At 42.1% G+C, this 21,853-nt stretch overlaps 1 protein-coding gene across 9 annotated transcripts in view; it reads left to right on the top strand.

The window, feature by feature from the left end:
- The first annotated feature begins 3,443 nt into the window (after positions 1-3,443).
- The window catches only part of DTNA (dystrobrevin alpha), a 223,494-nt gene continuing 205,084 nt past the window's right edge, over positions 3,444-21,853 (top strand). For 7 of the 9 annotated variants that reach the window (XM_084849612.1, XM_084849614.1, XM_084849609.1 and 4 more), the window contains exon 1: positions 3,676-3,943. In XM_084849612.1, coding sequence (XP_084705738.1) covers positions 3,927-3,943 — 17 coding nt within the window. In that variant the 5' untranslated portion in view covers positions 3,676-3,926. Of the gene's footprint in view, positions 3,587-3,675; positions 3,944-21,853 lie in introns of those variants that run through there. The other 2 variants (XM_084849615.1, XM_084849611.1) reach the window with 2 other exon arrangements.

Here is a 21,853-nt window from a genome sequence, read left to right as displayed (position 1 = left end):
ACAAGCAAGAGCATCTTCCTATTCATGTTCTCCAGCAACTGGTATTGAGGCTTGGATTCCTGCACTGAGCAGGGGGCTGGACTCGATGGTCTTATGGGCCCCTTCCAACCCTACTATTCTATAATTCTGTGAGCCATACTGCCTCTGATAGTGGAAGTAATATATAGACATCATGGACAGTATCCAGTGCTGCCCACCTACTGTTAACACAACAGGAAGCTAGCGGTCCCTGAAGCAGTCGGAAAAGAACAGGGCAGGGCAGCAAAGTTTGCAGAAGGGAGCTCCACTGACCTGTCCCACTCGGGTTGCTTTGGGAAACGCTACTTCCTGTTGTGCTAGCAGTGGGTCCCATGGGCACAAAGGAACAAACAGAGGTGTAACAGCTGTATTGGACACTGCCCCATGACTAGTAGCCATTGATAGCCTTATCCTCCATGGATTTGTCTAATCCTCTCTTAAAGCCATCCAAGTTGTTGGCCATCACTATATCTTGTGGTAGCAAATTCCTCAGTTTGACTATGTGGTGTGTGAAGAAGTACTTCCTTTTATCTTTCCTGAATTTCTCACTTTTTAGCTTCATAGCATGACCTCAGGTTCTAGTATTATGAGACAGGGGGAAAAATTTCTCCCTATCCACTTTCTCCACCCCAGATAGGCAGACTCAGTCATTAACTAATATTAGATCTGGCAAGAGTATCAACTTTCAGCAACCTCTTTCCTGGAACTCAGCTTGGCATTCTTCCCTAATGTTTCTGCATCAGCCTGTTTTCTAAATCTCATTAATATATTTTTTTTAAGTTCTAGGAGAAAAATAGACAACTGTAAAGCTTAAGCTCTTTCAGCTTAGATGCCCAAAGGTGAATTACTGTGGGATTTTGGGGGAAATGGCTTAGATAGCTTTAAGAAGGATCAAATTCATGGTGGATAGATCTACCAATAGCAATTACCTATTACAGCTAAAAGTTAGGACTGTGACATATAGTCAGTGTAACTGGTTAATTTAACAAAAGGCGTAACCTTATGTCTGTTTAGACAGAAAAAGGCCTACAACTCCCAGCATGCCCAACAGCTGGCTGAGGCATGCTGGGAGTTGTAGGCCTTCTTTCTGTCTAAACATGCATAGGATTGTGCCCTAAGTATTTTTAAAATACAAATATTTAGAAAAACTGCAGGTTCCATTTTATAAGAGCCTTTCCCCCTGACCTCCCCTCTCCCCCCCCCCCACACAGTCTTCTGAGGTGGTGCCTGCTGTGACTCATGCACACATCAAATAAAAACAAAGCATGTGTTTTTGTCTTCAGAACTACTGATTTAAAATTTGCATACATTTGCATGTGACCATCTATTAGTTCAGGGGTGCAGAATCTTTGGCCTTCAGGATTATCCAGCCCACCATGGGCCCCAATCCAGCCTGTGCTGCTTCTGGGGGTCACCCTGCCCCTTTCATGGTACCCTGCCTTCTTCCCACCCACTTGCCTTTGATTGCCACTTTGTTTTCATTCACAATCTGCAGGCTGACTGCCAGCCAGTGACTGATTAGTTGATTAAAACTGATACCAATCAACTAAGATTTATTCTACAAATGGGTGATAACATAACTAAAATAGAAGCAACCTGTCTCTGATTACCCATGTTGGTGGGCAAATAACATGGAGTAATTGACACAAAGCCCTGCTGCTATTGAGCTTACTTGTGGCATCTGGCTGGGCACTGTTGGAGACAGAATGCTGGGCCAATGTTGTGACAGCAGGACCCTGGGATAGAGGTCCAAGGCCCCACTAGGGTGACCATGGGCAGTATCCAGGTGGACACTAGCACTAATATAAATCACATTGTACTAGCATAAGGGACCTCCAGCGCACGCCAATAGTATTAGTTGGTGCAACATGTTTTCCAGGGTATCCCATTGTGCCAGCCAACGCTATTGGTGTTGCACTAGAGGTCCCTCACAGTAGCACAATGTAATGTATGTTAGCTGTCATGTCCAATTGGATGCTGCCCCACATGTCCTACTTATCAGAGGATAGTTCTCTGTTTGATGACTTGCTCTGTTTGAATGGCTATCCAGTTCAAGGCCAGTTTAGAGATAAAGAATCATAAGAAGGGAGAAGAAGGGTGTTGAAGTTGCTCATCAGCTATTGCCACCGGGACAGCAGACTAAGGGCACAATCCTCTTGAGTGTGCCCTCAATGATTGGGAGCCCCCAAACTTGGAAGCTTCCAATCATCCAATGCAGGGCGGGAGGAGCAGCAAAGGCAATCTTCGCCTCCCCATTCTCCCACCCTGCATATTTCACCAGACAGGCTTTTTAGCCCTTCTAGAGATGGTGCTTTGGAAGGGGTGGGAAGGAAGCTGGAAGAGGCTCAAGGTAACTTATAACCAGGCCTCTCCGGTCTCCTCCCCTCCCCCACCAGAACACCCCCTTTTCTCCCTCTCTGAGGTTAATTTTCCAATCTCTGAGGGCAATTATTTCTGTGCTGAGGGTAAGGGTTGAGGGGTCAGATCTCTGACTCCCTCTTCCAAGATTGGAGGGCTGTTTCCGAGGGGTGAATCCCCAGTCTCCTTTGGCCCCTCAGACAATGTCTATGGACCATAGAATTGCACCCTTAGTCACTTAAATACAAATGTATTTCTATTTAAATTATAGCAATTATTTCTAAAGTTGCATCTATACATATAAATTAATACATGCCATTGTTATGCAAATCTGTGTCCTTTTTTAGCAATGCTTAAGAGACCACCCTAGCTCCTACACAACAGAATGTGCTGGAGGGGCCCCAAATGCAGTAGGGCTGACTTGTCACATTTTCAGGTGTAGCAGTGCATGTTGCCCTCTAAAGAGAGGGGCTCACAGAAGAACACTAAATCCAGTGTCTAAAATTAGGGAACGGCACCACTGTGCCAGACTAGATCACCTTGGTCTGATTCAACAACACCATTGTGAATGTTCTTATGACTGCAATCCTAAGCATGCTTTCACGGAAAGAAGTTTCATTGAAATATGACATTTACTTATGGATAAACGAGCATATTTATCTATTTAAGTATTTGTACCCCTCTTTTTAACTTGCGCACACTCCGGGAGAGAGCGCAGGACAGGAAGGCCTGGCGTGCTATGGTCCATGGGGTCACGAAGAGTCGGACACGACTTAACCACTGAACAACAACAACCCCTCTTTTTAAGGCAAAGGGCCCTCACAAAGCGGCTTGAGGCCCGGATATAAATATTGTATCTTGCCAGTGTGATTATTCAGTCATGAAATTCAGTGGATGTTATTCTTTTCATTCAGGGCTCGGAATTTACATGTGTTCTGTGATGTAAACCTACAGAATTATGCATTTCTTAAAGGCAGAATAGCTCCTGTGCTCTGTTGCTGCAGGCTCTGAGGAATGTCACTTGCAGAACATTCCTTTCCTGGGCAGCCAAGTTTGGAAGCTAGTTTATTCCTGGCTGCAGAACTGTGAGGATGTCAGAAGGGGAGACATGGCAAGAGAACTTCGATTTCCATCTATGCCCACATAGCAAGGATCAGTGAAAACCTCTCCTTTCATCTTGCAAAGACAGGTTAAAAAAAAAAAAAAGCAGGTCTGTGGGGCTCTCTAAAGGAGGGAAATGCAGGGCGGGGGGGGGAGTGACAAGGGGTGGGGGAGAGGAGAGAAAGGGAGTGTATCTGAGTGCTTGTGATTGGTAAGCTTTGCAAACGCATCTGCCAGCAGGACTTCAGTGGAATGTGAAACTAAATCATTTACAAGTTAAAGATAGACACGCAGAATATACAGCATCTTGGGCAGGGGTTTGCATTCAGTCTCTCACAGATTCCTGGTTTTGGAGCTTTCCTTTTGCCTCCTCTAGGACTAAGTTCTTGTTTCTTCAGACAATAAAAGAACTCTTAGTGTACTGGAATTATTAGGGGGGTGAGAAGATCATGGTGCATACCGCAGGGTGAGTAGCAAGCTTTATTTGAACTCCTTGTTGCTTTTACCATACATGCTCAGTTTCCTTTGATCTAAACAGTGCATGGAGGCATACTTAGAGGAAAAGCTCCTTCTTTGCCCTTTATGAGTGGTTTGGAATGCATGCCTCGGTGAGCTGGCATTATACAACTTTACTTGTTGTGGCATGTTTAAGATGTCTTTTTCTTTCATGATCCTGACACCATAGTTTAAAAGAGGTGTTTCATTCCTGCCAGATTTATTCTTCCCTGATAATATGCTTGATCTATTTCACTTGCAGAGTTCAAAGCAATTCTGCAATGACAAAGTTGAAATCAAGGTTGTTGTTGTTTTGATGGTTTAGTAGCAGGCCATCATAATGCTTCTCATGATTCCATTCTGTTCTTGGCTCTGTTTCTCTGTCACTCTGCAATGTGTAATTTGGAAGCACAAAACAGATTTTATTACTGTGAAACATGGTTTGTTTTTTTCCAATTAGTTCCCTTACTTGGCAATGTATGTCTTTTATTGTGGACTGTTTTGTTCTGTCTGTATAAGTTTATGTTCCATTTTTTAAAATGCACAGTAACATTTGTCTAAAATGGGATTGTTAAAACATAAGAGAGTACAGACTGTACTTGATCTTCTGATTGGTCAAAAATAGGCAAGTGGTCATTTATCAGATGTGTCTGCTATTTTTTGAAAAATCTTTTGATCCTCATTTGAACTCTAATTCTGAGCTCAGTTACTCATGCAGATATGCTGTGAAAGACATTAGGACTATTGCATGAAACTAATGGAAGGATAATATTCTGTGCTTTGGGATGGGGGATTTTATGGAAATATTAAAAACTGTTTTTAATGTCAATGAGTAAGAAAGGGCCCAGGCATACTTGCTTCCTTGCCAAAAAAAGAGAGGTGCATTGTACAGACTGGGGGGTTGTTTGATTAGATCTTGTAAAATGTTGGGCTTGTATTTAGTCAGTCTTTGTATTTCAACAGCTTGCAAGTTTTATTATGGTGTGAAAATATTTCCTGCTTTCCCCTTATACCATTGACTTTCTGAAATTCTATCTATAAAAAGCTGCTTGTTGCCGTTGAAGGGCTACCAAGAGTTTTTTATGGAGATATAAAATTCCTGATCTTCTGGTTTATATTTTGGAGAGTTGTTTAATGCCACAAGGGAAACTTTGGCTTGGAAATATAAAGAGCAACACTTGGCTGCAGTTGAAATCTGTTTCCTTCATTTGATGGTAAAATGCTGCACCTGACAATTTGTCCCTTTTTCCTTATTAACTAATTCCATATGTTATAGTACTCAAGATAATGTTTTTGAAGGGCAGGGAATATAAATAGCAAAACTGAATGTATGAATATGCTCCCAGCCCCCGGCTAATCATGATGGAGAGGAAGTAGAAATAATTTACAAGAACATACTTTAACAATGGAGGGGAAGAATGTGGGCATTATAACTAGTTGAATTAGTTCTCAACTCCTTAGTCCAGTATTGCTACTAAAATTAACATTTTATGTAATTCTAACAGTGTGCTTTGTACTGGAGACTCTAGTGGCAGCATATGTTTATAATGCTAATGTCACGATATCTATAATCATAGTATGATCGCTTCAGAGTTCCCAAAGTAGACTCCAAACAACCCCAACCTTGAAGGTATCCAAGCCACTTGGGTAGGGTAGGTCCACCTTTTTGAGGATTAAGAGTTTTAGCAAAAGTGTCTATGGTTTGGGTACCATGTTACTCTACTAACTAAAGCATTTCACATTTGGATTTTGTTCAGGGATATAAACTGGAGGTGCTAGGAATTGAACCTGGGATCTACTGCTGAGCTGTGGTCAGTCTCAAAGAGGGAATGTTAATGTGCTATGGTTAGAACTGCAAGTGATGGAAGATTATAAAGCAGGGGTCTTGAACCTCAAGCCTGTGGGCCCAATCCAAACCACCTGTGGTCCCAGTTTGGCCCACTGGACTTACCCAGAAGACCACACCTCTTTCTCCCAACCTCCAGTCGTCTGGTGGTTTCCTGGATTTTGCACAGTTTTTTTCCCCAGTCTAAAAGCTTGAAATGCCTCTCCTAAGGCTTAGTTATTGGCAGTAAGAACTTTAAAATGAAATAGGCTGGTATTTTCGCCATGCACATTTTGCCCTTGACCTGCTCCCCTTTGCCCCCACTCCGACTGGGATGCTGACCTCCCCAAGAGCTTCTCTAAAATTGAATCCAGCCCTTGGGCTGGAACAGGCTTGACACCCCTGCTATAACCTGCTGTAAAGCAAGCTTTTCTGCAAAGTGCTAGGAATCCAGGAATGACTCTTTCATTAACCAAACATGTGAAGGAACCTTTAGCAGCCATTTGTGTTGGAACAATACATCTCTTAGGAAAATAATACACAGGGTAAGCAAGGACAACTTTTACTGACCAACTGGTTTTCCCTCCCCATAAAATGGAAATACACTCTATGAATATATTTTGCTTCCCTCGCTCTTAAGAGCATTCACCAGTTACACAGCTGGCCAGTGTTATATCTCAAAACTTTGGGCTAAGCCAGGCATAGATTAACCAGCACTGACTGTACCTATTTCACAGGTCATTAATCCTGCCCTTTTCTGTTGTACTGTACTGTAGATTAATGTTAAGCTTTGTGTTCGGCATAGCCATGATGTACACAATAAGAAAAAAGCAGGACAATACAAACTACCTTATTTTCCTTGAAAAGGAAAAGTTTATAAAACTACTTACAAAAGTGAAATGAATGGAAATTAAACATAGTAGCACCATCATTTCTAGTTTTGTCATGTTCTTGATAATTCTTTTATTAAATCTCGCAAAGGTATGGCTTCTAGCACAAGTCAGTATTCAGATAACCTTCTCAAAGCAAACTCACCATGGTAATACAAAACATGGGGTTAGGTCTATCTACATGCAGGAAGAGTTCCACATTTTAATGATTTAAACTCCCAATATGAAATTCCACATAACTCACAATTTCACTTTGAAAAGAATTATGGAATATTTAAGCATATATTTATGTTGGCAATAACGTCATCTGAATATAGTTAACTTCTTAGGGACAGTTCCTCAACTGAGGTAGATTGCTTTGTTATCCTTGCCCATTGTGTTAGAAATTTCAAGAAATTCCTCCACCTGGTACTAGTCCCAAAATAGTCTTATTTTATACCTCTGGACACTACATGTAAAGGAACTGTTTGAATACACATTGTCATCTCTAAGCAAGGGGTTTCTTAAGTCCTTCCATTAGGATCACCACCAGTGAGATGATACTGTTAGAGTTAAGTGACCCTCTGAGACACTTTGGTTAATTCTAGATACAGGGCAGCATTTACACCCCTGCCAATTCTCTTACACCCCGATAATTGCGTTGTGCAAGCAGCCCCCACCACTTGCATAATGGCAATTTAGCACTTCCGGGCCAACCCGAAATTAGTGGCAATGCTCATTTCTGGAAGGAGGCAAGTCGGCGGAGCCCACATAAGGGAGCTCCACTGACCTGCCTCCATCCAGAAACTAACATTTCTGCTAATTTCAGGGCTTCCTTTAGAGAGCACTAAATCTCCCTTGCCTAAGCAGTGGGTCCCGCTTGCACAACGGAATTGGCAGGACCCACCACTTGTGGAAGGGGATCAGTGGGGCAGAAAAGAATAAGCAGGGATATCAGTGTCCTGTTAGATTCTGCCTACAGTCAGGATATTTTGATGTTGAAATAATCATCTGTAGGGATAAACATGAGGCATCCTTGAACTGCAGGCATATATGTATGATTGTGAATTGACATTTATTTATTACTCCTAATTGCAAATTGCTCTCAGAGCAACATACAGTAAAAACACAAATAAAACCCCAAATCCATATAAATCAAATCAAAAGCAGCATAATAAAACAATCAATTAAAAGTACCAATTGGTTAAAAGCAGCAGAGGCTAAAGCCACAGGCATCACAACAAGTTCTAAAAATATCACAGAGATAAACTACTTAAAATCACAACACAGTAGAAATATAAAGAGGATTAAAAGGGTCTTTGCCTGACACCAAAAAGAAAACGAAGTAGGTTCCATGTAGACTTCTTTGGGGGAGGAATTTTAAACTAGGGGGTTCATTTCCAAATATATCCACCTGCCATACCTCACCATGCAAGGCACTCGGAGCAGTGCCTGTAATGACAATCTCATGACTTGGGGTAGGAATACAGGAAGAGGTGTTCCTTCAGATACTGTGGCCCCAAGCTATGAACGGGGTTTATATCAGCACATTGCATTGGGCCCAGAAACAATCTGAGAACCAGTGAAGATAATCCATGAATAGTCCATAGATTTTTATCAGACATACATCTGAATGTATTGTCATGGATAAAAATGTATTGTCATGTTGAAAACGTTTTTATTTGCCTCGAAATTTACTGATTTATGATGCCAGCTGTTATGATTTTTAGATTATGGCCTACTGATTATATAGTTGTGCTTTGTTTTAGCTGCAATTTATATTTACATTGTAGTTTTATTGTTGGACATACTTGAATATGTTGTACATGGCAGGTAGTATAGAAATGTTTTAAAATGAAGAAATGAAAAGAAAAATACATTTAACATTAAATCAGTTTGGACCTAACTAATGTAAGAGACAATCAGGAAACGATAATGACTGTTCCTCTTTTTGAAAGAATATTGCGGATAGCTTTTAATTGTCCGGCTTAGCCCCGAATTAGTATTCCTTCACTCAGAATACAAACTTCAGTGATTCATAATCAATTGAATACAAGGTGAGCATTACAATCCCCTGAATTCTTCTCTGGCTCAGATTTTAATTTGAGGCAGAGAAAAACTGAATTCTTTCTACCTTCACACTCCTCTCCCACCAGCTCATCTTGCTGGTGCTCTGGCTGCCGCAGAGAAGAAGAGAGGGGTGTGTCTCAATCTTTCCCTTAGCACATGGTTCTGCTACAGCACTAAGTCATGTGCCAAGAGCCCTGGGAAATGTAGTTTTCCCACTCAAGGGTAATTGTTTTGACATCTACTCCTGTTAATTTCTTTAATGCTTTATTGTAAATTGTGATATGCATTAAATTTTCAACTCACATATATTGAGTTATGTGCTTAATTCGCTAAAGTAGGTTATAATTAGATACTTATATCTCCGAGTTCCATCACAAGGAGGTCCACTATGTATTTACAAAATGAAGGGGCTTCTCTGTGGTGGTTCTTCAGCGTTGGAATGCTCTCCTGAAGGAGATATGACTGGCGACAACTCTGTATTCTTTTCGGTGCTGGGAGCCTGGGACAAGACATTTTTATTACCCAGGCATTTTAAATTGATTGTTTAGTTGGCTGATTTAATAGTTATGCCTCTCAGTTCTACTATATTGATTTGATTTTTATTGTTGTAACATTTTATCTGTTTTTAAATTGTATGTATACTGGCCCTGGGATTCAATGCAAATGAAGGAGCAGTTTGGACATTTAAGACAAACAAACAAACAAATAAATAAATTATTTTACAGGCTTGTCTATAGCATTTCTAGCTGTACAATCCAATCCTATACGCTACTGCATGGGGCCCCCACATGCTTGAGACCACAGGACTAAAATATCAGAATATAGAAATCAGGGCTACCAGAGTATCAGCTGTTAACAGCCATATAATTTCATCACGATTGACAAGGGAAGCATAATTAAATCAGGATGATTTGAAGTTACCAGTACTGGGAAGAGGATGCAGGAGAAACAGTTTAATCCTCACTACAATATATTTGCACTGACCTACTTAAAACACTGAAGATAATGTCTCCTTTCCCATTACAGCAAAATTAATTTGTTCAGCAAGTTTAATGCAACTGCACACAAGGAAATTGGTTTTCCTAACAATTCTAGGAGGAAGTTTGGGCATAAGATGGAAAATATTATTTATCACAACTTAATTCAAGGAATTGAACATTTTGTCCAGTGTTGTAAGGTATTCCTAGCCAAAGCAAGTCAGTTGTAAACACTTTGAAGTGAATGCTGAACTGTGAAGTGGTACTAAGTGTGTCTCCCTGGAGAGAGAGTTCCATAAACAGGGTGCCAGCACTAAAAAGACCCTTTCCCTGGTTACCCTCAGGTTCAAATCAACAGACAGAGCCCCTGAAGAGGGGCTTCAAATGATGATCTCAGAATTCAGTCAGGTTCAAGTGGACACAGGCATTTGTTAGGCTACCCTGGACCCTAGAGATATAGAATTTTAAAGGTGAAAACTAACTCTCTGGGTTGTATTTGGAAATGGACTGACACAGCCTGTACAGTAGTTAAGCACTCATATGAGGTGTTCTCTTTGTTGATCCTGGTCAGAAGTTTCACAGCAAAGTTTTAGAGCAGTGGAAGCTTCCAAGAAGTATTCATAGGTAGCATTACAGTAGTCTAATGTAGAGGTTATTGTAACATGGTTAACAGTGGCCAGGATGCCTCTGTCCAGAATGGTTTGTAGCTGGTACACCATCTTAATGTGTAGACATCCAAAAAAAGGGCCAGATCTAACAGCATCCCCAAATTTGATCTTTTAGATGGAAGTGAACCATCTGGAAGCTCTCTTCAACTGAGGTTGTTGGGACACCTTCTTTTTTACTGTCACTACTTATTTGTTCCATTTCACTCTGAGACATATATGTACTTCAGTGACATATATGTATTCTCTCACATACCTGCTAGGGATAATCACCTGGGAACCATTAATCATAATTTTGAAACTGCCAAGCTTACCTAAAATTCTATTTTCATTTGGCATCCATTCATTTTTACAAATGAATTTATGAAACAAACTTTTCCACAGAAAAATTAAGCAGCGGGAAATTTTCTGCCCCACATCACTGTTTGCAGCTGGAGATCATGGGTGCTTGCAAGCAGCCACCATGCTCAACAGCAAACAAGATCTGTGCAGTTCAGGAAACTCCCTGTGCAGGGCTCTCCAGGGTTGCTCGCTGTCATTTGCAGTTTGAGCTCAGGTGTACTTCGAACTGACCCCCAATATGAGTATGGGCAAACTCCAGTGCTGTGCTCACCTCAAACTGGGATCACTCAGCTAATTCAAGCTGTGGTACTTGCATTGTTGAGCACCTCCACTCTGAAACCTCACCCCATTCTTGGCCAGAGCAGGGTTAGCAGAAAGGACTGTCTAAACAAAGCCGTCCCTGGAATTCTTAACTGCCAGAAATGACTTCAGGTTGTTTCAGACCTAACTGGGAGCAGTACCCTTCGAACTGCATTGCTTCCAGTTAACTGAGATTAGCCCTGGTCAGTGGGAAGCACTCGGGTGATGTGGAAGTGCCATTTAAGTGGGTGATGTCATTTAATCATCATACCTTATTTACATACATAGTGGCCTATGCGGCTGGCTATTTGTAACACAACCACCTCGGTGTGTGGGAGGCATTTGAAGTGTCTTAACATACAGTTAGCAGGTTTCAGCCACACAGACCTAATCCCCAAGTGTCTACATTGGCTGAACCATTTGGGAAGCTACTTTATGCAAAGCTTCTCAGGTAATGCACCATCTCTGAAAGCTACATAACATTCAGCCAATCCCATAGGTTACTACATGTACAAACACAGCCTAAGTGGACTGGATTTACTTGTATATTCTTTACCATGCCCTTCAAACCCAAAGATGTCATATGATGTCCACTGATCTATCCAGCCCAATGCTGTCTTCTCTGACTGGCAGTGATGTTCCAAAATCTTGGGAGGGGACTTTTCCCAGTCTAGTGACCTCTGATCCTTTTAGGTTACCACAGTTATGTTTTATTTTGTCTTATAGTATTCTTACCTACTGTATTCTAATATAACTAAATGACAAGGGGTAAAGGCGTTAGTGGAAGAAAAAAACCCTTCCAGGAACAGTAACAATGCCCTTCAGTTCTCCTGAATGCAGCTGCCAGCATGGAGCTGTACAATGGCCAAACACTGTCTTATGCTTCAAAGCATGTCTGATTTATGTTTCAAAATCCAAATATTAATTAGCACTGTACAGTTGCTGAACAGACTTACTCCAAGCTTGTTATCCTTCCCCCCTTTGCAAGCCTTTGCAGCACCTATGAGGGCCCTTTTCCCAGTATGCATTGCGAGCTTGTTAGGCACCTCTGCTGATCTGAGTTGGTTGCTGTGTTAGGAATGATAGACAGTGCAGAATGGCAGCTGCAAAGATCCAGGTCAGTGCATGTAACAGGTTCGTTAATATCCCTCCATATGGAAATGTTATTGCAGATGTAAATCAGGCACAAGGCAGGCCCTGTGGATTGCCGTGTGCCATGCAGGATTTCTAAATGGCTGGGAGGAGGAGGAGGAGCAGAACCTCTGGCAGATAAACACAGATGTTTCTCCCCCCCTTACCTATTGCAAAACAAATTTTGAAAATCCACCCAGTGTGTCTCCTGCTTGCAGAAGCAGGAGCCAAACTGATGGCGCTGCCGTCTCTGGTGCCAACTGGCTCAGAGTTGCCACTTCTTGTATTTGTAAAGTGACAAGAGCAGCACGTGCTATTTAGCATTCCCTTTCAACTGTGCCACCCTAGTCCCCAACTGGCAGGCAGTGGATGAAAGGCTACTGGGATACGGAAGGAGAAAACAGCTTTGAGCACAGTGGCCACAATACTGGTTTGAAATGTAGAGATGAGGGTTTTTCTTTCACATTGATTATTGCCCCCAAGACGACTGTGTGTACTACACACTATATCAGCTTGCCTCACACAGGTCCCTTGCCATAGGAGGGTCCCATCTCAGACTTGCAAACTGAGGAGAGAAAAGGGGATATCAAATGCCACTTTTCAAAGACTCATTTTCCGTTTAGTAGCACAAACCTAAAGCAAAGGGGATGCTCTAAGCCAGCTTTCTCCAACCTGGTGCCCTCCAGATGTGTTGAACTACAACTCCCAGCATCCTCCAGCCAGCACAACTGGAGGGCACCAGGTTGACGAAGGCTGCTCTAGGCTTCGATGGGGTTTCAGTTTTCACTTCCTGAACCTGCTCATCTTCCTAGGTAAATTCACTTCAGTCGATGGCCATTGAAAATAAGTATAATATTGATGGTGAACAAAATAAATGTATTCAAACTTTTTTTAAAAAAATTACAGTTCTAAAAAATTCCCCCTGGCTACACCTGATTAAAGGAAGATTCCTTTTTTTCATATGGTACTGTTTCCTTGCTGAGGTTTAAAGCTGAAAAGTGTGTCTTACTAAACATCCATATTGTCCTACAGGCTCTCAGCTATAGTGCGCGCTGTCTTTACTTTGGCTCTGAATGCAGCCCACGTGAGTAAACTTCACTGATAAGCTCTAATCTGCATTTGGCAGATTTTTGCATTTGGCAGATCTTGCCTCAGTGAAAGGGACTGAGTCTTCAAGCCTCCCTGAACACTGCAGTCAAATGAAGGGATAGAAATATTTTAACAGCTCAATCCTTTGCATGTTTACTCAGAAGCAAGGCCCCTGGTGTTCAAAGGGGCTTACTCCTAGGGAACTGTGCATAGGATGGCAACCTAAATTAAATTATTTCCCAGTAACTAGAGTGTCTGGAAAAGATTATGCCACTTCCCATACAGTGTATTCTTCACAATTCAAGCGGTGCATGATCATTGAAACCAACATCTGAATATTTATTGGGCCTGATTTGCTGAAATAATTTCAGAGAAAACCAGATATGGTAGATTATCATTGCTTTTCAAAGTAAAACTTTGAATATGTATCCATCTTAATGGGTTTTTTATTCAGTGTTGCCCCTAAATAAATTATTTAAATGTTGTTAAAACAGTGATAAAAAATGAATACTCCCTCGTTCTTAGTACTTAGAATTTAATATTGTAATTCTATGTTTTTGATGTACCATTCTGCTTGTTCATCCAGAAAGGTGGCAATTAAAGCAACCCTTTACACTTTTAAAAATTAAATTCTTTTTCTGAAATATTAAAATATAGAATCCATCCTATTGACAATCTTATTCATTTATTTGTGCAAGGCAGAATGGAAGGTCAAACAAAATTTGAGCTCTTAGCAAAGAAGTGTCACTTCATATTAGTTTAACATAGCAAAAAACTATAGGAACACATGTTTATCTAGGTAAGAATTCCCAAAACTCGTGTATACATGTGGAATCAGCTGGGTATATACTCATAATTATATAGGCAGTTATATAGCTGCCTATATAATAACTATGATATTGAGTAAGATCAGAATTATTATCTGTAGAAAGACGTTTAGATCCTGCATTTCCTCTGTTGGAAGGAAAACCATGAGCTCCTCTAGAAATTGATTAATAGTAGACGCAGGATAGATGAAAGGAAATATGCTAATAGCCCTCCAGAACAACTGAGTAAAGTTGTTCACTCAGCAAACATACCATCAACATATGGATTTCATTATCAAATGAAGTGGTGATGGCCACTACAGTGGCTGTAAACAAAGATCAGACAAGTTCAAGAAGAATAAGTCTATCAATGGTCATTAGTAAAGATAACTAAAAATGGAACCTTTGTGTTTAGATACAGCAGGGGTCCCCAGTGCAGCACCCATGGGCATTATTGCACCCACAGGGACTCCAACAGTGCCCATGAAGCTCTCCACTCCCTGGCCCCTTCAAAAATGTATTCTTAATAAAAGCCTTGAAAAATGTTAGGACACCAGATTCTCCTTCCTGTTCCTGAACTTGCTGCTGATCAGCTGTTAGCTGGGTAAGAAGAGAATGAATGTGTTGCTTCCTGGCACCGCCCACCCAATCTTCTTCTGCTCACACAGACCTTTCCCCTTTGGTCTCTCCCACTCTCTAGCCTCGCTATTTCTCTCCCCCCACACACACTGCTTTACTTTGCTGTTTCTCCCCACTCCTAGCTTCTATCCTTGCCCTTTCTCTTGCTATTTACCTCTCCCTCTCAGTCCCTAGTCTTGCTTTTTCTCCCTCTCTCTCACTGCTTTATCTCGCTGTTGTGGGGAACAGAGTGGTTGAGCCTGGGGTCAAAGTAGGGAAAACGTTTCCTTTCCTTTTGGGGACAGGGACATGTTCCTTTCCTTTGCGGCCAGGGAAAAGTGGATAGGATTGGCAGAGCTATGTAAACCTGCTCAGAAGTACTTCCTATTGAGCTCCATGTAACCATGCATAGGCTTGCCACTCTAAATGGGTATTTTGTTGTGCTTCTTTGGAGTCAAATATGTAGATTGGCTTTGGAGTTAAGACTCTTCCTCCACTTGTACTCGGTTTTCTGGGTGAATCACTTGTCTTTTGACTAGCCAGGCCCCCACAGCAGCCATTATGTGACTAACCACATCCTCCATGGGAACCATTTTGTGGTGGTGCCCACAGCAGTTTCTCAAATTCCCAAATGTGCCCACAGGTCCAAAAAGGTTGGGGATCCCTGAGTATCCTGGATTTCAAGAACCTGGGGGGGGGGATTGGGCATGGCTAAAATCATCATTCTTTGCCACTTAGTTCACACATAGGGTGTTTCCAGTGTATCCCTAAACATGTGAATGCAAACCAACTTGTGTTTGCAAACACACACATACATCTGCACTCTTTGGGGAGCTGTGACTAGCTGTAGCTCTCTGTTGAGTGTACACACAGTGGCAAACCCAGATTTGTTTTGTGAGATAGCCCTAAATGGTGCTTGAATACCAAACACTGGAGCTTGCTTAGCTCTGTAAATGCATTCTCCTCACCCCCACACTCTCTCCCCCTCTCTACATAGAACAGCATTGTTCCTTCCTTGTTCCAAATACTTGTTTGTAAGTAACCTGTGTATCCTGTGTTCTTTCCTGCTGAGAAATAGAAGGCCACATGCTTGTTTAAAAGTACCTTCTTTCTTGTGTCCAATATAAGCCATCTCAAATTGCGTTTCCCACTACTCCTGGGCTGTCCGGCTAAGATGATCTCCCACACTGGAGGCATTCAAGATGAGGCTGGACAGCCATCTGTCAGGGATGCTCTGACTTGGATTCTTGCATTGAGCAAGGGGTTAGACTCGATGGCCTTGTAGGCCCCTTCCAACCCTACTATTCTATGATCTCTCCAGACAGTGTGCAAAAGTAACTAAACGGTGGGGCCTTCACATACATGGCCTTGAGAGAATGTAGATGTTGCTACTTCATGCTTACTGAATACATGTGGAGTATATTTTAAATTTATATCAAGGTAAACTGAGGCAGCCAGGTGGCATTCACATAGAGGCTTGTGGTCTTTTTCCTTATTATCTAAAGACTTGTCTGTGCTTCCCCTCAAGTTCAGCCCAAAACTTCACATCCCTGGATACTCCCTTCCCGCGAAGGATAACAAAAACATCAGCAACAACAACAACGCACTTAACTTACAACAGAGTAGTAATAAATATGCATCTGCCTATTATTCTTCATATGCTGCCATTCAGGAATGACAGATGTATCATGATTTAATATAGCAGTAATGCCTTCCATCCAAAGCAGGTTTCATCCAAGGATTTCAAAGTGCTTTGCCGAATTTATTTAGTAAAGTTTTACAGTACCCTTGTGACATACGTAAGGGATATATATGGACTATTTTACCCCACTAACTTGCGGCCAATTTGGGGACTAAATGTGGTTTCTCATTAAGAGAACATAGTATGCCTCACTTTCTATACATTGTGTGGTATTGTTTCCAGGTAGAGAAACTATCAAAAATAGTATCAAGATTGGGGGAGGGTGCATTTTAAAATGCTTTACAAAAATCTCTAGATTCCTGGCACAGGGAAAGAAACTCTCTGTACAACAAAAAGATATATTTATCCAGATTATCAGAACCATTTTACATCAGCTCTTGGGATTACAAATAACTGTTCCACTGTTTTTAGATTTGGTTTCACAAGTTCCACATATATCCAAGCTCGTCAACCCTGTAAAAAGCCTCCTAGGAATGAGCGATTCTAAAGGCCTGCTTTGCATTTGAAGCAAGCCTTGTGAAGAAAAATGATTACCTGCAGAACGGGGGATTCTCTTGTTGTTTTCCACTAATTGCCAATATTAAAATAAAACTCCTAGAAAAAAAAAACTCCTACCTTAATTGAAGGTAACTAAATACATAGTAATTGCACTTACTGATAAAATTATATTCAACAGACCTTCAGCACCTGTCCTCTAAAGGCAAGCAACATTTACCTTATCCAACACTGGCAATCTGCCAGTGCCAATCATGGTGCTAGCAGGAATAACTGCGAGTAGAATGGGAAGCTAGCACTTCATAGTGCAATCCAGGAAGTAGCTCAGACTATCACGAGAAGGATGGGGCAGGTCAGTGGAACTCCCGCAAGCTCTGCTAACTTGTCCCATTCTAGAAGTGCTAGTTTGGACCAGTTTCTGGTTGCGTTATCAAGTGGTAGCGGTTGCTCCTGCTAGCACAAGGGCAGTGTTGGATACTAACCAGGGTCATTGCAAATGGGAACCCTGTGATGATACACATGCAAAGAGACCAGGGGACCACACATTTTGGCTGGTCTCGATGCCGACCCCAAAAGATGTGGCTGCCAGAACTATGCCCCACCTCTTACACTGTGCCTCTGAAACAAAGCAAAAGGCCAGGGACAATCCCCCATGTTTGGTTTCAGGACTGGGCTGTGGGCAGTGATCTGAGGTGAGGTAGGAGACAGGAACCAGGCACCATGGGACAAGCAAGTAGTCAGGTCTGAAGAGCAGGTCAGGACCAAATAATACAGGAAGACACCAGAACTCAGTAAGTCCTTACTATTTAAGCAAGGCTTAAATGGAACAGGAAGCCTTCTTAAACTCCTTCCTGTTCAGGAGAATACAGTAGCCAGCCTGAGTGGGCAGGGTCATTCCTGGGCTTGACAATACTAAACTGCCCATCCCTGGGTTGCAACATGCTGTTCAGTGATTCAGCTGGACATAAATCTAAAGACTCCCCGTTCAAGACACAGAAGCTCCTTATGCTTGAAAGTGAGTTGATCTGCAGGATGTATAATCCACAACATACCCTTTGCAAATAATATAATTTATACCAATCTTAAGTGATAACATGAGGAAGTGTTGAGGTGTATGCTCATTTACTGAAGCCAGTTATTATGTAAATAAATCCTGGCTTTCACCACTGATTGAACGGATTATCAACTGCACACAAAGCAAAGCTTCTAATTGGGTTAGTAATGGAAGTGATAAGGCTTTTGTAGAGAATCTGTGTTAGGATGATTTAAGTAATGTAGAAAATTATGCATTTCATGGTAGAGGGGACAGAGACAGCTTAGATTTTGTGGAGCCCTAGAGTTGTTTTTAAAAAGAGTGTTTGTTTTATTAGTCATTCCAAGAGACATTCAGACAGGTTCCACTACTTGGCCTCTTGCAAAGATAAGTCAGTGAGCTCCGTCTCGGCCTCTTCCATCCTACTCTTTAGAACAAAAAGCAGGTAACAACGCACCAATATCTACTGCCATCTTGTTTGTTGTTTTTAAGAGCAACCATGGGAGACCTTACCTGGAGTCTTAGCAGTAATTTGAATTGCCTGTACTGTGGCTCCACCAAGGCAATTTTAAGCAGAAGACTAGAGAAGAGGGTGCCACACAAAACGATGGCCTATGTGAGTCTATGGGCTTCTTCTCACAGAGCTTTTATCCTGCTATTAAGATTGGTTACTCACAGAATTTTGTGGGCCCTTTAGATGATATCGTTAACCTCCAGGGTGTCTCCTGCACTAAATGACCTTTATTCCTTTTTTTTTTTTTAAAGATCAGAGATAATGAGCTATCAAATTACAGTGCTTGAGTTCCCTCATGAAAAAGGGAAAGCCACAATGGGAGGAGCTAGACCACAGTGCCATCTAGTGGCTGTAGAATGAAACTTACGGAAGACTCAGACAAGGGGGTAAAGGAGGGGGAAAGAAGCATGTAAAGGGGGGGGGGAAACTGGGAAAAGAAGTGTGTAAAGGGAGTCTGTTGTGATCCTGCATTTGAAATAGAAACAGAAAACCCCATTTTGAGTGTGGGATTTTAGGCTGGTGTAGAGATGCTCTGGGCCACAGTGGCTTAGTGGTTAAGACGCTGAACTGCTGACCAGAAGGTCGGCAGGACAGCAGTTTGAGACCCGAGTGCTGCGTGACGGAGTGAGCTCCCGTCTTCAGTCCCAGCTCCTGCCAACCTAGCAGTTCGAAAGCAAGAAATTGCAAGTAGATAAATAGGTACCGCTTTGGCGGGAAAGGTAACAGCGTTCCGTGCACCTCGGTGTTCAGTCATGCCGGCCACATGACCACGGAAGCGTCTTCGGACAGCGCTGGCTCTTCGGCTTAGAAATGGAGATGAGCACCACCCCCTAGAGTCGGACACGACTGGTTGGGGACACCTTTACCTTTTTTTTTTTTAGAGATGCTCTATGTAATGAAGACTTGAAACGCTTAAGTTTATGTTACCAATTACAACCAGGTACAGCCTCTGTTCATGCTAACCATCAAAAGCATCAATCAAATCTATATAAGAAAAAGTTAGTGTATTACTAGAGATCTACCAGACCGATTTTGCTCATGTTTTAAAAACTGAAGCTTGAGCAGTCACAATTTCTTTTAATATGTATGTCACCATTCTGTCCTCGTACAACGAGGCCATAAATGCTTCAGACTTATTCATACTTAGAGTAGACTCACCAATGGGACATAAGTTATTCATTGATTTCAGTGGATCTACTCTAAGTATGACTAAGTTGGGATACAACCCTAAGTATTTAATAAAAAAGGGCCATATCTCTCAAGTTGTTCCAGAGATAATCTTAAATAATTATATGATAATAATTAATTAAATGTTGGAGCACATATTTACACTAATCCAGCAAAGGAAATTCCCATGTGTAACTGAGGGGGTGGGTGCATATTAGTTGCATATCTCAATCTGCATAACAGTGCTCGTTTGAACCATATCAGACTGACTAGATGCATCATTTTGATGCAAGTGAGGATGAATATCCCCATCCATGGTCAGCATTTGTTATGCATGCAACTATAGCTGGATCGGGGCCATGGTCTGTCATGGGGAGGTGGAACTGTTCCTTTTGAACTTAAGATAGATAACCTATCAATGATTTTGGGATTTGTAATCCCGCCCCCAGCCTTTTAATATAATGAAAGATTATTTTCCTTTGTTTGTTTTAAAAACCTGCAGAAAGCCTTGAGCAAGAAAATGCCATCTCACAGCTTGATCACATTCCAGAAAGAATCTTGCTGGCAGCAGGATTTGCAGAATCTATTACAGATTTGCTTTCTAAATCCATAGAATTATTCACCATGAAATCCTGCCACTGAATACAGAGCATTTTCTGTCTTAGTCTTACATGATTGTAAGCATTCCACTGTGGGTGATTGAAGCCTCAATTGTTTCCAGATTACACTACATGTTTTCATAAGGCTTTGTGTCTCACCACATTGTTCCCTACTGTTAGAAACCCAAAGTGAATTCCATCTGACTTGTAGTTCTGCCTCTCTGAATAAGAGAGCCTAGTGCAATTGCTTTCAAACTGTGTAAGTAGCCTTCAGTTTCTGCTTTGTCAGAGACCTTGCTTATTAGTTTATTCCAAAATTACTCCTTTTTTAATTGCTTTGTGTTGTCTTCACTGGGTCTTCACTTATAATGTATGGTTTGCTAGAAACATATTTAATTGGGCTTTTGCTGAGGTGTTCTCTGTTTGTGAGCCTCCCCGCTAGGTGAGTAATTGCAGTGGTTCCTGAGTGGCCAGATCTTGCAAATATTGTTTGCTATGGAGCTATTATTAAGATCCGGGAAGTCCTCTGTGTTTGATTCTTGTGTTCAAGGGTACTTAGATGAGCACGGAGTTCTTCAACCAGTTAGTAAGCCCTTCAAGCCCCTTATGGAGAGTTGGTGCTCAAAGCACTAACCTGGACTGAAGTGATCCATGTCAGGGCTGCTGGGGCGGGGTGGGTGGGGAGAGACAGATCTCCCTCAGAGTGTTAACCCATCATTCCCTATACCCATGGCTGATCTGGATGTGTCATGGACAGACCAAAATGCAGCATGGCTAACCTGGCACTGCATTTTGGACTGTCCAGAAAATGACGATGTCACACAGATGTCTCAGTTTCATTAGCCCTGGACTGTTGCCTTCTCCGTCATTGAAGCTTTAAGGTGCTTGCCTGCCGTTATCAAATTTCTAGGGATGTACGAAAGTCACTTACCTTTTCGAAGGGTGACATTCGCGGTGGGGGGGAGGTGCTCCGTCCCTCCCCCCGAAATTCTGTCCTGGGGGGGAGGCGCTCCGTCCCTCCCCCCTGAAATTCTGGCTGGGGGGGAGGTGCTTTTCCATATCCCATACTTCCTGGTGGGGGTGGGGGTTGGAGTGAATGTCATCTGACTGGCAGAGGCTGCTCAGCCAATAAGAGAGGCTTCCCCCCTTCTCTCCCTCCCTCCTTTCCCCTGAAACTCCAGATGCACCTGCATTTCAGGAGCAAGCCTCATTGAGCACAATGGGAGTTACTTCCGAGTAGACATACATATGCTTGTGCTGGGAAAGGGGAGGGGGACACAGGGATGGGAAACCAGCCCCTTTTCTGACTGCAGCACCTCTAGAACAAAGGTGTGAAGTAGTTACTTCCTAAAGCAATAAAGTAAGCCATGGAGGTTCAGTAAAGGTTCAGTAAAGCACTTTACAGGCTTCAAGGAAAGTGCTTTAAACTCTATTCAATTCAGGGGGATCTCTCTGTAAATTCTGATGTGGGCACTCAGAGGGCAAGCCTCATTCAGCACCATGAGGAGACACTAATGGGTTCATTCTGGGAAAGAGAGCAGTAAACACAGGGACAGGGAAACCATTCCCCATTGTAACCTGGTGTTGTGCAGGACCACTGTAACGGAGGTGTGATTTAGTTACGTCTGAAGGCAATAAACCAAGCCACGGAGAATCACAGGTTCTGTAAAGTGCTTTAC

This window comes from Heloderma suspectum, chromosome 4 (assembly GCF_057233095.1).
Source record: "Heloderma suspectum isolate Gila_16-S chromosome 4, 16-S_ref, whole genome shotgun sequence".
NCBI lineage: Eukaryota > Metazoa > Chordata > Lepidosauria > Squamata > Helodermatidae > Heloderma > Heloderma suspectum.
This window is presented reverse-complemented; position numbering and strand designations above follow the sequence as displayed.